Below are 18,469 nucleotides of genomic sequence, written 5' to 3'. Positions count from 1 at the left end.
TTCAAAACTCTTAAAACTATGGTTGAAAAAGAAACAGGTATGCAAATAAAATGCCTAAGGTCAGATGGAGGGGGAGAGTACCTCTCAAATGAGTTTGCAAGGTTCATGCAAGAGCATGGCATAAAGCAGCAATATTCATGCAGTCATACCCCACAACAAAATGGAATTGCAAAAAGGAAAAACATGCAATATATTGGAGAGGTATCTCATGCCATACTCAACGAAAAAGACTTGCCAGATTTTTACTGGGCTGAAGCAGTTGCTACAGCAGTCTACATAATGAATAGGACTCCCACTGCAACAATACATGGGATGACTCCAGAGGAGAGGTATAATGGTAGGAAACCAGATATTTCTCATTTGAAGATTTTTGGTTGCATTGCCTATGTTCATGTGTCAGATGAGTTGAGATCCAAGTTGGATCCAAAAGCTGAGAAGTGCATCTTTATTGGTTACTCTTTGCAGTAGAAAGGGTATAGATGCTATAACCCTTCTACTCTTAAGTTTACAGTGAGCAGAGATGTTGTTTTTTATGAGATGAGTAGCTGGTATAAACCAGTAAATGTGATTGATAATGTAGATGCACAAAATAGTAATGCTACACAGAATTCACAGCAGTAGTCACAAGATATTAGTGGACCTGGAGTGTCCTCTAGCAGTGGTTCACATTCTTTGCCATGGACAGGTAGATTGAGATAAGGAGAATCTTCTCAAAGCAATGCAGATCAGCCCATGTTTGATGTGAATGCAGGTCACTCTTATGTGGATGGTGAATCGAGTGGCTCAAAACAGAGCATTGATGATGAGTTGGATATTCCTTCTATTGTTACACCTAGAGTAAGAAAGACCAGGGATGTTTTGAGAGCACCTGGGAGTGAACCTACTTTGTGCAGGTCTACCAGAGCTAGGTATCATGTGGATAGGCTCAAATATGATGGATTTACAGCCATTCATTATGCCTATATGGTCAAAGTGATAGAAGAACCAGAACCCACTTCTTTTGAGCAAGCCATGGGAAAAGAAAAATGGGAGAAATGTCAAGAATCGTGTGGTGGAGGGATTTGCTCAAGATGATGTGCCGAATACACACAAAATGCACAAGGAGAAGCTCACTCAAGAGACAAGAAGAGAGATGGAGGCCAAAACGTTTTCTTGCTGATTTCTTCTTCTTCTTCCATACACTTTACAATGTACACAAAGTATGGATAAGATACAACATAAAGGAAAGTGGCCTACTAAGTCAAACAATGCATAACCGACTACACTAGTCAACTGGCGCTATAACTATGCCAGCTGTAAATATGTGTAACAACCTGAATATAATAAGTAATGAGTCAGTGGCCATGTGAGAGTCATAATGACCACCAACGTGCTAAGTGTAGACATGTGGACCCACCTAATCAGGTGGTCCATCATCAATGTCCACATGTGTTGAGCTTGTCATCTCAACACTCCCCCTCAAACTCAACTGCATCTCTGCAACTCCAAGTAAGCTTCGAAACTTTTGAAGCTTCTCTGTAGCCAATGCCTTCATGAAGATGTCAGCTATCTGACCCTGTGTGCTGACATACACCAAGTCAATCTCATCTGCTAATACCTTCTCTCTCACAAAGTGGTAGTGTACGTCAATATGTTTTGTCCTGGCATGGAACACAGGGTTCCTAGTCAACTGTATATTGCTTATGTTGTCACAATAAATGACAACTAGACCTTCCACCTGCATATCCAAATCAACCAATAACTTTTGCAGCCATACTACCTCACATGCTGCAACAACAGCACCTCTATACTCAGCCTCTGTACTCGACAAAGCAACTGTAGATTGCTTTTTGTTGCTCCAAGCAACTGCTGCACTACCAAGAGAGAACATGTATCCGCTGGTAGATCTTCTATCAGACATACTACCAACCCAATTTGCATCTGTGTATCCAAACACATGTACATCTGTACCTACTTCATAGAAAAGTCCATAATGTAATGTGGACTTCACATATCTCAATATGCATCTGACTGCATCCAAATGTGGCTTTCTAGGTACTTGCATAAACTGACTCACAAGACCAACAGCGTAGCTCAAGTCTGGCCTTGTAATGGTCATGTAGATCAAACTCCCCACTATCCTCCTGAACATATTAGGGTCTTCTATCTCATCCCCAACATCAGCACTCAACTTTACATTATGCTCCAACGGGACTAAAAGTGGTTTGCATGATGTCATACCATACTTGGACAACATATCCAAGCCATATTGTCTTTGGGACAGCCATATACCATCATCACATCTGATCATCTCAATGCCAAGGAAGTACCTTAGCTCACATAATTCCTTCATCTCAAACTTCTTCTTTAAAAAGTCCTTGACTTCAGCAATCCCACTATCACTATCACCTATAATAATCAAGTCATCCACATAGATGACTATGATGACCAAACCTGCATCTCCATTTCTCACATAAAGTGAGTGATCAGCATCAGAAACATAGAAGCCAATATTGACAATGCTTAGGCATATTATTTTCAGCCATCAAGGCACGTGCAACTTCTGCAATATGCATGTTTTTCCTTTCTGCAACCCCATTTTGCTGTGGGGTATATCTGCATGTGAACTGTCTCTTTATCCCATGAGACCTCGAAAAATCACTGAACTCATTCGAGAGGTATTCTCCCCCTCTATCTGACCTCAAAAACTTTACTTTCAAGCCTGTTTCTCTTTCAACTACAGCCTTGAAAGTTTTAAAGTGCTCAAACGCTTCACTCTTTTCCTTCATAAAATATACCCATAGCTTTCTAGAACAATCATCAATGAATGTAACAAAGTATGAACTGCCTCCAAGAGATACATTTTGTGTAGGCCCCCAAATGTCTATATGCACAACATCAAGGATATTTCTGCTTACATCTTTGTCATGTGAGAAGGGTTATCTTGTCTGCTTACCAAACTGACATGCTTCCCATACCTTATGAAATTCTACAACTCTAAAAGTAGGCAAACTTGTAACCAACCCTTTGGACTACATTAATTTTAGCCTTTGTACATTTGCATATCCAATGCATTTGTGCCAAATTTCAATGTTTGCAACAACACCTTTTCCTTTAGCATACATAGCAGCATTCATAGTAGGAATTCCAGCATCCAAAGTAAACATACGTCCAACTCTACTTCCCTTTGCAATTAACCTGCACTTGTCATTGAAGTCTTCTACAAAGCAGCCCTTTACATTAAATCTCACTTGCAGCCCTTGCTCTACCATTTGACCGACTAACACCAAGTTCTTTGTAATAGATGGCACATGTAATACATCTGAAAGACTCTTTGTCTTACCATCATGCAAGGACAAGGGAACTTTTCCAATGTGTGAAATTGGGTGGCATGAATCATCACCCATCTGCACATAACCTGCATTTTGCAAATCCTGCATCTCTCCAAACCATTCTGCATGGCTGGTCATATGATTGGATGCACCTGAATCAACATGCCAAATACCATCATGTGTTTTCTTTCCTGTAACAGCATTCAGCATATGCTACATAGCAAACAAACGCTTATTTTTGTCTTCATTCTGTCGTGAAGACGATGCATAGTTTCCTTGCTGCAACTTACCACTGCAGATATAATCTTTCTTAGCATAACATTGGGCTACAATATGACCCGTTTTGCCACAGTAGTGACACACAATACCAGAGTTGTTAGAACCTCTGTTCTGCCATCCACCTCTTCCTCTAAAGCTCCCCCTGCCTCTAAAGTTACCACGACCTCCTGAAACTTGCATATCTCCAAATTGCTTATTCAATTTGTTTTGCTGGTTGTCACTACCACGTCCTGTACACAGCCTCTTGAAGAGAACCTGCCACGTCCCCTTCCTGAACTAGTGTAGAAAGCTTGGACCTGTTCACCGCTTCTTTCAGATGTCTCACTCTGCATGTTGATCTCTTCAGTGATCATAAGGAAGATCAACTCATAGAAACCTGGAAATGGCTTTCAGAAGTTACAAAAGACTTCCAAGCCTTTTCATTGTTAAGTCCACCCAAGATAGATGACACCAAATCATTATTATCAGGCATTGCATCAATCGCTGCCAATGCATCTGCAATGCTCCTTACCTTCAGTACATACTCATTGATAGACATCTTCCCTTTCTTCAACGTATTCAACTCTTGCTTGAGTTTAATCTTTCGTGCCTTTGTATTTACAGAAAACATACTTTCAAGTATGGTCCAAGCTGCATATGAATTCTTTGCATTTCTAATGTGTCCCAGCATATTATTGTCAATTACTGCAGACAACCAATACATGACCTTTTTATCTTTTGCATTCCATTCCTTCCGTGCCTTTGTCTCTTCTGCAGTTGGAGGATCACTCACCTCCGGCTCCTTTTCTTCACCTGAAACAAACTCGTAGAGGCCTTTTCCAATAAAGAAGTTCGTGACACGGAACTTCCATGAAGGGTAGTTGTTCTTGTCGAGCTTCTCAATGATGGGGCTTCCACTGTTCTTTGCCATTATCACAAAATTAATACCAACAGCAAGCAAATTTTCTGCAACCCTCGACCTCTAGTGCACAACAATACACCAGACAGCCTTTTTCACTGTCTACTCAACAATACATGCAATCTACAGCCGCTAGTTTGCAAATAAACCTTGTGTTTACTCGCTGGTAAACACCTTTGAACTTACAGATCTGAAATCTGTAACCTGTGTACCCACTTTCGGTCAATACAGTCGAAGTCACAGTGTACCCTGAAACTATTGTTCACAACCTTGCGGCTCTAAAACGGGGCTTGAAACGGCCTCAGATGCCCAAAATAACTGTAGGATAGCCCTATAGAGCTTATTTACAAAATACACAGTGCTCTTTTCACACACCAAATCTCATTGCAATCTGAGATTTTTGCTCTGCCCTGCTTCCAATGCCTCCACATGCACTATCCAAGAGAAAGAGTGGAAGGATGGGAGAGCTTCTCACCCGTGGCTTGCTTGCTCAAACCTTGCTTCTTCTCCTTCGCTTCAGCCTTCAAAATCAACCTCTCTTAGTGGTGCGGCTCTGATACCATGTCAAGAATCGCGTGGTGGAGGGATTTGCTCAAGATGCTGCGCCGAACACACACAGAATGCACAAGGAGAAGCTCACTCAAGAGACAAGAAGAGAGATGGATGCCAAAACGTTTTCTTGCTGATTTCTTCTTCTTCTTCCACACACTTTATAATGTACACAAAGTATAGATAAGATACAACATAAAGGAAAGTGTCCTACTAAATCAAACAATGCATAACCGACTACACTAGTCGACTGGCGCTATAACTATGCCAGCTGTAAATAGGTGTAACAACCTGAATATAATAAGTAATGAGTCAGTGGCCATGTGAGAGTCATAAGACCACTAACGTGCTAAGTGTAGACATGTGAACCCACCTAACCAGGCGGTCCATTATCAATGTCCACATGTGTTGAGCTTGTCATCTCAACAAGAAAGCCATGGATGAAGAAATGGATGCCTTGGAAGCAAATGCTACATGGGAATTGGTACCTTTGCCTAAAGATAAGAATGCAATTAGTTGTAAGTGGGTTTATAAGGTGAAGCACAATGCAGATGGTTCTGTGAACAGATACAAGGCAAGATTAGTAGTCAAGGGGTATGCACAAACATATGGCTATGAAGAAACATTCAGTCCGGTTGCAAGGATGGCAACCGTAAGAGCAGTCATTGCTATGGCTGCATCAAAGGAATGGTCTTTATATCAGATTGATGTAAAGAATGCCTTCTTGCATGGTGATTTGCAAGAAGAGGTATATATGGAGCAGCCACCAGGTTATGTGCATGCTGTTCATCATGAGTTTGTTTGCAGATTGAAGAAAGCCTCGTATGGCTTGAAGCAAGCACCTAGAGCATAGTCTGACAAGATAGGACAATATCTTGTCACTATTGGCTTTCAGATTTCCAAGGCAGATTTCTCACTTTATGTGAGAAAAACAGAGAAATGTATTATGCTGCTTGTCATTTATGTTGATGATTTGATTATTACAGGTGATAGTGATGAAGATATCTTTCATGTGAAAATGCTATTGAAGCAGAAGTTTGAGATGAAGGATTTGGGAGAGATGCGTTATTTCTTAGGCATTGAGGTGATTAGATCACCAAGTGGGATATGGCTCTTGCAGAGGCAGTATGGATTGGACATGCTGTCCAAATATGGGATGACAGGCTGTAAGACTATTTCAATTCCTTTGGAGCAGAATGTGAAGCTGAGCGCAGATGTAGGTGAGCTTCTGGAAGACCCTACTATGTACAGACGCATAGTAGAAAGTTTGATTTATATGACTATTACCAGGCCAAATTTGAGCTATGTTGTTGGATTGGTAAGCCAGTTTATGCATGCTTCAAGGAAACCACATTTGGATGCGGCTAGATGCATACTCAGGTATGTGAAGTCCACATTGCAGTATGGACTATTTTATGAGACTGGGGTTCAGATACAGTTGCATGGATACACTGATGCTAATTGTGCTGGTAGTATTTTTTATAGACGATCTACCAATGGATATGTGTTCTCTTTTGGGAGTGCTGCAGTCACTTGGAGCAGTAAGAAACAGCCTACAGTTGCCTTGTCGAGCATAAAGGCTGAGTACAGGGGTGCAGCAATGACTGCATGTGAGGTAGCTTGGTTGCATAAGCTACTTTATGATATGCATCAGCCTACAGATGGGCTAGTTGTCATTTATTGTGACAACATGAGCAGTATACACTTGGCAAATAACCCCGTCTATCATATTAGAACAAAGCACATTGAGGTGCATTATCACTATGTGCGGGAGAGGGTTTTACTAGGTCTTATTAATCTAGTTTATGCCAGCACAGAGGATCAGGTAGCTGACATATTCATGAAGGCATTGGATGCAGAGAAGCTGCGCAAGTTCAGAGACCTGCTTGGTGTGCAGGAATTGGGATTGAGCTCGAGGGGGAGTGTTGAGATATCGAGCTCCACTCGTGATATGCCAGGGTGACCATTGTGCATTTATATCACAGACTTGTTATCTGCAGATGCGGTTGGTACACCGCCCATGAATAATAGCTAGATGACAGCTATCCTTATCTACTCTAGTTCGTGGCTCAGTTAGTATGCCACCTTAGTTAGTTGAGTTTGGTTTGAGACCCATATATAGGGTTTTTCTATTTTTGTGTACTTGAGTTCTTTTGGCTTACACAACTAAGAAGAGGAAAACTGTTTTTAGCCTCCACCTGTGTGTGTATTCCCCCATTGTGCAAGCAAGAAAGCTACAAGTGAGATTCCTTCCTTCTCTCCCACAATCTTGACAAGGGTGTCCTAGATGGAAAAATCTAAACACTCCCACTGTTATCAATAGCTCAATGGATATCAAGGCAAAAGAATTCTCTAGACTGGCAAAAGGCATTTGTGAAGCCTGGTTCAAATACAGGAAATCCTTGTTCCACCACCGCACACACTAACTTAACCCTTCCCCAGGCCTGAATAGACTTTGTCTAATTCAGCTTCTTCGATCAATCCATCTCAGAGTTGGAGTCGGACAAAGCATGTAAACTCTATAGGAAAGGCATTAAAACATAGTGAGACCTATGGGATCAAACCACCAAAACATGGCCAACTACTCCAAAATAACTCTTATTAAAATTTAGACTCAAACACACTAAATTAGATCTAATAAATAGTAGGACTCAACTGTGAAGCACTCACCTTTTAGTAGTCATGAGTCTTGATCTCCCCTTTAACCACAAAGGGGTATGCCTAGTTGGGAATAAACCTCTCCTACCTCTCCTTAGCTTGTAGGGGAACGGTAAGGAATTATGCTACAAGTTAAATGAAAGATGGCACATCAATTGGAACCCCCAACAATGGAAATACTGATTTAACAATTTGTGGCTACTAGTGATTCAACCTAAAATGCCTTGTCTCATGTGGTTGATAACGCTAAAAGGTCTTTGGACTAATGAGAGGGCTTTGAAAGCAAGATTAGTTTAATGGGTTTATGGCCAAGATGCAACCGACAGGCAGAATCTACTCCTCATCTCTTTTATAGTTGCCCTCACAATATTAACAATTTTTGCTTCATGCAGGTTGTACTTATTCATTATCATCCAACTAGGATAACAACTAGTTGAGGAGTTTCTATTTGTGGAACATTTGGCATTGTAGGAAAAGAAAGATATTTCAGAAGATAACAATGGAGCCATTGCACGGTTTTAAAAAGCACTTAATGTTACAAGTTGATAATGATGCTGAGAAGCTACATTTAGCAGCTCAGCTACAAGCCGAAGCGAAGGAAGTTGCGTTTTCTTTTACTTGACCTAAGAGACAAGATCCAATAGAATAAGAATGAAATGGTTTTTTTCCATGATATCCCAAAATGGGCGTCTTCCCTATAGTGAAGCATAAATACTCACTATTTTAACAGCTGCAAAAAGGCTATCATTTTTAATACATACTTGAAGTTTCCTTCACCCAAAAAAAGAAGAAGAAGAAATGGATGCTTGTGGACTGTACGTTAAAGTATTAAACTAGGAGGCCAATAGTCACACAGGATAGAAAATATATGGACATAGATCATAGACCTGGCCAAGTCACACTTTTGAGTAGAAAGAGGGTACCCCTGCAAAAGGTTGAGTCACGTGCGTGTGTTTTCCCTCACGGACAGTAGTATGCAGGCGTGCTACGGTGGCGTGGCTTCAGGTCTAATGAATCCCAGCTTAGGAGTCGCAATTCGATAACGTATGCGTTGATCACACTAAACAAAGATATTTGCGGAAACGTCCGATCTCGCAAGCAATAAACTGCACGTCAACTAGCCTAGGTAGGTGTCCCTCCCCACGCATGCTGGGTGAATTCGCGGCTCTTTCTGTAAATTACCTCGGTGTCTAAAATTTGCAACTCTATGATCCTACCAGCAGACAAAAAGGAGAAGTGGTGGCATGGCATAATGCACGGGAGCAAACGACGCAAAAACCAGCAGGAATGGAAAGCACGAGACACTGTGAACGAGGAGCACATGCGGACTGATCATTCTTCTCGCCGGGTTCGGGAGTTGATTGGAGATTGAATCGGGATGGGGAAAGGACCGGCCCCTGGGAGCTTAGAGCCTTTCCCGGTAAATCAGTACCGTTTACCACAGCTGGCTTCCATATAATAGCAACCGGAACTCCTCTTTCGGTGACAGGCTGTGTTTTCCAAGTGACTACGCCCGTGCATGTCGTGCATGGGTCGTCTGGACTCTGGCCGGCGATAGATTCAGTCTCATCTCAAAGAGACGCACATTCGAAATAAATACATAGAGGCGCAAGGTTGAGTAGATACAAATGTAGTTGTCTAATCGTGACGGCGATTGACCAGGCCATCAGGGGCCATTGACGCTGTCGTAAGTAGCTGTTGTCTGAAGTAGTGCTGCTGGTCGGATAGTGCAGGCCGCTGTTCGACATAGGGATGGGAACTGCGATGGAGCAACTGCTGAAAAGAATCAATAGTAGCTGCAGCAGTGCCACAGGGAAGCCGACGAAGGGCATGAACAAAAAGAATGCCCGCAACATAGTGCTGAGCTTGACATGCCTGCAGTTCGGCTTCGCAGTGTATGCGACCCTCCTTCTCTTCTTCATGAGCCCAACCATCGACCTGATAGCGCACAAGAACGTGTCGTGGGCGTCGAAGGTGGTGAAGCACTGGAACACGTTCCTGGCACGCTCGGCACGCGTGGAGCTCCTGGAGCTAAGCAGCTCGGATATTGCGCGACCATGCGAGTACGAGAGGATCGAGTTCCAGCAGAAGAAGTCGGACGACAAGCGGATGCTGGCCCTGAAGAAGGAGCTGTACCGGGAGGTGATGGAGTTCCAGGTGCGGACGCGCGGGGCGGAGACGCTGAAGGAGCTGATGGCGATGCCGTCCAGGTGGGACAAGGCCGGGGCGCGGGCGCCCAAGGTGACCGTCATCCTCAACCACTTCCAGCGCAAGACCCTGTGCGCCCAGCTGGACGCCCTCCTCCGCCAGACGCTGCCCTTCCACCAGGCCTGGGTCCTGGCTTTCGGCTCCGCCAACCAGTCCAAGTTCCGCGACATCGTCGCCCACTACAACGACTCCCGCATCAGCTTCATCGCCTCCTCCTACGACTTCAAGTACTACGGCCGCTTCCAGATGGCCCTCCAAGCCGACGCCTCCGACTACGTCTACATCCTGGACGACGACATGATCCCCGGCCGCAAAATGCTCAAGATCCTCACGCACGTCGCCGGCACCCCCAAATACACCAACGCTGTCCTCGGCAGTATCGGACGTATCCTTCCCTTCCGCCTCAAGGACTTCAGCTTCCCTAGCTATCGCAAATTCGGCATCAAAGAAGCCGGCCTCTACTTGCCTGACCCTGCCTACGACATCCAGATCAATCGGATGGTCCAAGTGGATTTCTTGTCTAGCGCCTGGTTCTTGTCCACTGAGCTCGTCAAAACTATCTTCACTGAAACACCCTTCACCTTCTCGACGGGAGAGGACCTGCACCTCAGGTACCCCAATTAACCAAGACCACTATTGTCATTTTGTCTTTGACAGGCTATGTTGATCGTGCCTGTGACTCACTGTAATTACCTGACTAACCACACAGCAGCTAGCAGTTAGATACTTTACATGCACTTCCAAACTTTTCTAGCGTGATGTTTCGATCTGTGGATTGAATTTTGACGTATTAGAACACACCAAGGAACACCTCGGAGACATGATTCTCGCCTCTATGCTTGATTCCTTGGTGATGTGAAAAGAAAAAGAAAAAGAAAAAATCAAAAGTACCTAAGTACGTCCCGATGGCTGATCACATCATTCGTGTCAGGGGTCCACCTGAAAAACTAGTAAAAGGACATGTCCTTATGTAAGCTCGTGAAGAGAGATGATTTCCTGTTATTATATTGAGGAAGGAATATTGAGGAATTATAGGATTCATGTTTGGAGAGAGTCTAGAGAGAGAGAGAGAGAGGGGGAGGGAGGGACGGAGGGGACGAGCAAGCTTTTACTGTTGGGATAACTAAGTACCTACCGCCTATGTGATTGCAGCTACCAGCTGCAGAAATACAGGGACGCCGGGTCATTCGTGATGCCAATTAACCCCATCGATAAGGACTCGTGGGGCGACACGGAGCACCGCCTGGCACAGGTGTCGGAGACGACGGTGATATTCAAGAACGTGGTGGAGGTGAGGGACCAGCAGTGGTGGCAGGCCCTGAGCCGAGGCTACGTGACGCAGTGGGCGGCCATGAACCCGCAGGAGTGCGACGCCCTGTTCTACGCGCACTCGCTGGCGGACGTGGCGAGCCTGGCGCCGCTTATGGCGCGCTTCCGATCGACGCCGGGCAGGAAGGCGTTCTTGGTGGTGTCGGGCGGGAGGTTCTGTCCGTGCGAGGCCGCGGTGCGAAAGCTGGGCTGGGCGCCCGCCAGCTGCCGCGAGCGGCGCTTCAAGGTGTTCGACCTGGAGGTGGGGTCAGTGGCCCGCGGCCACGAGTCGGACGTGTCGATGTTGCAGGAGATCTACGCCGGGATGAGAGGGCTCCTCAAGATCCACCACCCGGCCCTCGTGGTGGCCCTGGCCGACACCGACAAGAGCGTCCGCGAGGCCCTGCAGCTCGCGACCTCTCGCCATGGCCCCAACCTCACCTCCCTCGCCCTCCTGCCCCGCCGCTCCATCCCCCACTCCCTCTGGATGGCCGACGTCCGACCAGCCGCGTTGCGGAGTAAGTTCTGAAAACCTTGAGACTCGAGCCATTCTTTTCCTCCAAAGATTTGCTTTTTTTTAAAAAAATTGTTAGCTCATTGAGCTCTAAGGACTGTTCAATTCTTTGATTTGAACGCCTAGACTAAACCTTCACTTTCACTTTTGATTATATTAGATTCTGAGGGTACATGGTCTTCCTATCCTAAGTGCAGCCTTTGCATTACAGCCCTACTCTTATGCCAAAACTCGAAAAATAAGTAGTGTGAGAAAGATGGTTGAGAGTCCGAAAACTTTTAAATTTATGACTCGACAAAGATTGTTGAGGTCAGAGTGAGAGGTGGTTAAGCAACATGGTGAGCAAGGGGGGATTTTAAGATATAGAGCGAGGGATGGAAATTGCATGTAGAAAGTAATGCTAGAGCACCATAAGAGTGTAAATTGACCATGACAAGGGTTTGGGCACTCGAATAGGCAAGATTGAGGATGGTCTACATTAGATAGAGGAGTTACGTTATGGATCATGGGATGGGTTGGTGCATGCTTCTACTTGTGCAACTTTTCATTGCTCTTTTCTTTTAAAAGGGATTGGAAGGGGATATAAGTACTAGTTTTCTAAACTTGCTTCCATAATCCATTTATTTAAAGGGTAGTATATCCATTGTCCTTCTTTGGAAAGGTAGAATACCCTTAGATAGTTTTGTAGCCTTCCATTTAAGGCCTACTTAGGGAATAGCTAAAAATATGACAAGGGTTTGGACAAACAAGGTGTAAGATTGTGATACAACTTGGAGAGGTGAAGGTGTACGATTGTGATACAACTTGGAGAGGTGAAGAGAGAGAGAGAGAGAGAGAGAGATAGAGAGATGCCTATGTAGAGGTGTAGTTGGATGGGGCCTTAATCATGGTAGGAATAACTAAGGAGTGCCCCATTTGAAATCCCACCACTCATATTGAGATTCTTCAAGACAAGTTATAGCTACGCATATCACAACATGGTAGGAATAATCATGGTAGGAATAACTAAGGAGTGCCCCATTTGAAATCCCACCACTCATATTGAGATTCTTCAAGACAAGTTATAGCTACGCATATCACAACATCACACGATTTGCTACTAGGCGCAAACAACACTACTTGTGTTTGTGAAAGACTTTGAAAAATGTGTCACACACATGTTACGTGAGCATTTGGATCATTCAACCACATCCCCATGTCCCCTTCGTCACCTATGGTTCATTGCTTAATATTACGCACATGCCATGTGATGTTGAACCTATTAAGAATTTTATGGTTTCTCATTGTGATGTCTTTGTTTAGTACATTAAAAGCTTGGAATGGTGTCGTTGAATGCAATTAAGCTTATCCATTTTATTAATCTACTTTAATAGAACTTAAAGTCAAGTTTCCACACAAGGTGATCTTCAAATAATTTTAACTACATCCTCGTTATCCATGTCTTTCGTACTCTGTAGGATGTTGCTAGAACTAAGATGCCTTTCAAGGTAGGGTGGGGAAGTTGTTAGGAGGTTTATTTGTTGAGTCTAGTAATATTTGTTATCCATATCTTTCATACACTCTATTGGTTGCTGGGATTAAGACGACTTCAAAGGTAGGGTGGGGAAGTTGCAGATAGGAGATTTATTTGTTGAACCTAGTAATCTCTATGTAAAATCGCTTGAGTCTTTATTGTTTGGGCCTCTCGTACACTTAATTATATCAATATGGAATGTAATTAGGGACTACTAGTTCTTTTACATTTTCATGTGAAATCTAAGACGACTGTCCTCAAGAAGTATTCCATTCTTGGAATGATTATATGTTAGCCCTACGTACGTTTGACTAACTCGAATGAAGTTTACTTGTTTAATGACTTATGGATGGATGGATGACTAGTTGCATGCAGTTTGTGCTGAATCCTGATTGTATTGGAAACCTATGCAGGCTGGACGACAATGCGAATATCCGTGAATGTGATCACTCAAAACAGGGCCTACTCACTGAAGCGTCTGCTCAAGTCCTTGGCTGACGCCTTCTACCTGGGAGATGAGGTGGCATTGTCCTTCAACATGGATAGCAAAGTGGACATCGAAACCCTGAAGACAGTGGAGAGCTTCGAGTGGCCTCATGGCCCTAAGGTACTGAGGAGGAGGATCATCCAAGGGGGGCTCATCAGGGCAGTGAGTGAGAGCTGGTATCCGGCCACGGACCATGATTACGGGCTGCTGCTGGAGGACGACATAGAGGTGTCCCCGTTCTACTACATGTGGCTGAAGGCGAGTCTGCTGAACTATCAGTACAGCCCGCAGGGCAGGATAGCAGAGCTAAGCGCCATAGCCCTGTACTCGCCGAGACTGGTGGAGGTGGTGAAGGAGAGGCCGAAGTGGAATGCGACGGAATTCTTCCATGGGAACACGCCGTATTTACACCAGCTGCCCTGCAGCTGGGGGGCGCTCTTCTTCCCGAAACACTGGAGGGAGTTTTACGTGTACATGGGGGCCATGTACACGGAGAATGCCAAGGCCAACAGCGTGCAGATCCCCAAGTCCCGGACCAACGGCTGGCAGGCCTCCTGGAAGAAGTTCCTGATCGACATGATGTACCTGCGGGGGTACGTGGCCCTCTACCCCAACTTCCCCAACCAGGCCAGCTTCTCAACCAACCACATGGAGCCCGGCGCCCACATCAGCGCCAAGGACAACGTGGTGCAGCACGCCAAGGAGGACTTCGAGGTGCCCTTGCTCAGGCAGGACTTCTGGCCGCTGCTCCCGGGCGGCCGCCTACCGCCCGCCTCCAAGCTCCCCGTCATCGACCTCTTCAACCGCCCCGCCCCGCTCAAGTCCCTCAAGGCCGCTGGCAGCAGGCTGCAGCAGGACGTCCTCCCCTGTAAGCTCAACGAGATCGTCATCGTGGACCCCGCCACCGGCGCCCCTCTACGTTGCGCCACCTTCTAGCAGCAGCTAGTAGCTAGCGCCCGATTGATAGACACGCTTTCCTTTCCTAGGAATTCCATCTAGAGTAGACTACATCTATCTATCTTTAACTATATTTCTCTCCCATGGATACTTAATAAATGTATGATGGCATCGCCACAAGTAACTTAGCGTCCTAGTAACTGATCATCATTCATCACATTAAATTTGTTCTTTGTGGGCGTCCCCGACCATATCACTAGTACAACCACTGAGGTCTTGTTCCCACCAAGCCCGTGTCTCCAACCAAGTTCAAAACCCATTGTCAAACTCACAAGTTCCCATGGCTTTTCAGCTTGCAACCACAATGGTCAATGGTAGAGGGCATGCTTGAGAGGGGCTATGTATCAAAGCAATGCATCAAATGGCAAAAAAGTTTCACTTTTTGGACACTTGACTACTACCAAATAAACCAACCAATCTCGGCAACCTTTTCATGCTTTAAAAACTTTGAAATTTTAAACAGAGTAACTAGTCAAATCAATGTACTCAATTCTTTTTTGGGTATTAAATCAAGTTCAATAGGCAAGGCCTCATGGGAATAGGTCTTGAGTTGCCACATCTTTGTGATGTGTGACTCGCCTTCAAGTTGACTTACTTGACATGACTCCTACCTACATTTTTCTCCTCGCCATGCGAGAGGCAAGGCACCTTGCCTTATCAATTCTTTGAATCAGTATTAGCCTATTTGTTCTAGTGTTTATATTATTCATTTCATTTGGCAAATGTGCATGTTTGAGATATCAAATTTTTAAAATAGTGTTAGTTTATTTGTTCTAGTGTTTAAATTATTCATTTCTTTGGGCAAATGTGCATGTCTGGGATATCACTTGTTTAATCTAATAATCCACACAACCATGCACTCATTAGGCCCCAATTATGGGGTGAGATTAATTGCAAATATAAAATTGAGGGTTGACCAGTTAAGGACATCTGGCTGGGAATAAAATTTGTTATGTACATTAAGCAAAATAGCAAAATCACTACTAATATTAATAATGTTGGACATTCATTGTTCATATGCGTCACTATTGCCTTTGCAATCACTACTACACATGGATGATATATGAATGATAATCATGATAGCAATATATATGGCCATGATTTGGATTTGTCAAGCTTTTCCATTGTTGAGTGTCCTTATAGCAATCGACATAGACACATTGCAATGACCATGGTTGTATGCATTATACTGCTAGTAGCATCCCTCCCTACTAGCAATAATAATCATAATGACACGTATAGCAATATACTTTTTTATGCTAGCATCAATGTATTTACTAGAAAACTTCCAGCGTATTTACAAAAAGAAATGCTTGTTTTAATATAGGGGTTGACAAGTGCACTCTTGCAACCCATTGCTATCATCCATCCAGCATCCATCTCACATGTATGTGATTTTAAAGATTAAGTACAAAAACATACAACCAATTACAATAACTTTATAACACAAAAGACCAACTACCAAACATAAAGTATGAATTGATGATGTTTCTTTTTCCACATGACTTCTTGATGACTGCAAGCATGCCATGTTTCTTTTCAAACTTTCTCTCTAAATTAGTCGGATACTTGTTGTTGGTATCTACTTCTTGAAATGTCATGATAAAAATACATCTATTACTTAGACAATTGATAAATAGAGCAATAGATATAAATTATAAGTTATTTATCAAGTAGGCATCAAAAGACCCTCAATCACCGCTCCTCAAGTGCAATGCCAATCATGTTATCGCTAACTCATACCCACATTGCCTCATATTGCTTCCACTCATCTTGTAAGTTATATTAACAAAAGTGTCACCATTTGTGCTTAGCCACCTCCTATCACTTCCACTCATCTTGCGAAGTATGTTGAAATGAAAAAAAATTACACATGAATACAATTTACTTGGGAAGTAAATATAAATAAAAGTTAATTAGAAAGTAGGCCTTAAATAATCCCCAATTGCTAATCCCCAAGTGTGATGTCAATCATGTCACCACCACTCATGCTTGTGGCATCTCATAGTGATCTCAGCCCTCTAGTGACTCATCCATCTCCCTTTTGACATGTCTCCACTCATCCTTAGCTCATCATAATGGTAGTCCATCAAGTGTGTCTTTGATGAAGTTACACACCATTTTTGTTGATATTTATTTGTCACATATCGTTGCTTGGGATTTCCTTGAATCAATTATTACAAGGATGTGTGGAAAATTGAGATGTATTTGTCACATGACGTTGCTTGGGACTTTCTTGAATCACCTAATCTAGTCAGAGAGCTATGTGATGATGGGTTTAGGATTGGGTGACTTCGAATAGAACAATGATATGCATATATGGAGAATGGATCTCGATGGTATGCCTGAATGCATGATGTGGTATTTGTCAAGCCTATCAATACACAATAAATTAAGTCACTACAAGGGAATGGGAAAAATAGCAATGATAATTTCCAACAAAAAATTATGACGCCGTTTTGAGAAAGAAAAAGGCGCTGAAAAGCAAAGCACAACATTTTGCCACAAAGAGTTTTGAGAGAGAGTGAAAGAGAGAGCGAACATGAGGAGAAATAAGGACTCTCTTTTTTGCCCCTTAAGGGGTTTTTCTCACCTCTCTCTAAAAAGAGATTCCAAAATAATATTATAATAAGATATCTTCTACAATAAAGTAAATCTTGTATTATTTTATTCCCAAACTATAGAATAACGTCACTTTTTCTCAAAATCCTCATGCTAAAAAAATACAATTCTATTTTCTCTAAAAACGGAGCCAATTATTAATATACGACTCTTTAATTCCCTTATGACTTTTCAACATGAAAATATATTAGAATCATTCTCATTCTCAATTCTTAAAAGGGTAAAAGTTAAAAAACGATATAAAATGATGTATACATCATATTTTAAGATTATTTTTAACCTAGAGACACCTTTTTGACTCTAGAGTTTTCTTGTAAATTTTTATCTTTTTCGGACAAGTATATGTCTATTTCTGGTCATTTTTTCATTCCCTCTCAAAGTTTTAGTTTTATCTCAAATTTTGTGTACTCTTCTCCTTCCCTCCAAAATATGGTTTCTTGCATACGAATTCTTTTGAAGCAGCACTCAGTACTATCTACAATACTCTCTACCCTACTACAAGCAATCTTAGGAGTGGTTTTGCTGAAATCAAATAATATCTATATACAACACTCTCTACCTTGCTACAAGCAATCTTCCTCTTTAGTACTATGCTATAATATATCTTCCTCTTCAACTGTCTATTCTACAAGCAATCAAGTGATAATGGTGGTACCTTTATTTTTTAAATCTCTGTGATGTTATTATTCTTCATAGTTGTTGTTTAATCCTTAAGCATCAATTCACAGAGAGAGAGAGAGAGAGAGAGAGAGAGAGAGAGAGAGAGAGAGAGAGAGAGAGAAGAGAGAAGACAGTGTGAGATGAACTAAGAAAATAAGTGATAGAGTGACATAGAGTAAATTAGGGTAGAAGATAAGATGATGGTATTTTTCTAGCCAAGCTTCTGTATAAATGTATTTAATCTTTAATCAATTTTTATTATGAGAGAGAGAGAGAATATTTTGGATAGAATGGAAGATAAGATTTGATGCTAATTATAGGTAGATTAAAAGCTAAAATTACATGTTGATTAGGGTCTATCGTGATTAAAATTAAGAGAAAGAGACAAGATTAAATTGGATAAACAAGAATACAAATATAGTGAATCAAAGGGGTGTAATTGTGTGATTTGAATGTTAATCCAAGTTTAAATTGGCATATATATTTCTTTACAAGATGCAAGTGT

General features: G+C 42.8%; 1 protein-coding gene across 1 annotated transcript; it reads left to right on the top strand.

Moving 5' to 3' along the window:
- The first annotated feature begins 9,168 nt into the window (after positions 1-9,168).
- LOC148037879 (uncharacterized) lies at positions 9,169-15,160 on the top strand. Its single transcript, XM_087676838.1, has 3 exons — positions 9,169-10,514; positions 11,056-11,729; positions 13,652-15,160. Exons 1-3 carry the CDS (start codon positions 9,448-9,450, stop codon positions 14,659-14,661), a joined length of 2,751 nt encoding a protein of 916 aa, XP_087532964.1. The 5' UTR covers positions 9,169-9,447; the 3' UTR covers positions 14,662-15,160.
- Positions 15,161-18,469: the final 3,309 nt, after the last annotated feature.

This window comes from Lygodium microphyllum, chromosome 4, assembly GCF_053477565.2.
Source record: "Lygodium microphyllum isolate KBCC chromosome 4, Lygodium_microphyllum_v1.1.10, whole genome shotgun sequence".
Lineage (NCBI taxonomy): Eukaryota > Viridiplantae > Streptophyta > Polypodiopsida > Schizaeales > Lygodiaceae > Lygodium > Lygodium microphyllum.
This window is presented reverse-complemented; position numbering and strand designations above follow the sequence as displayed.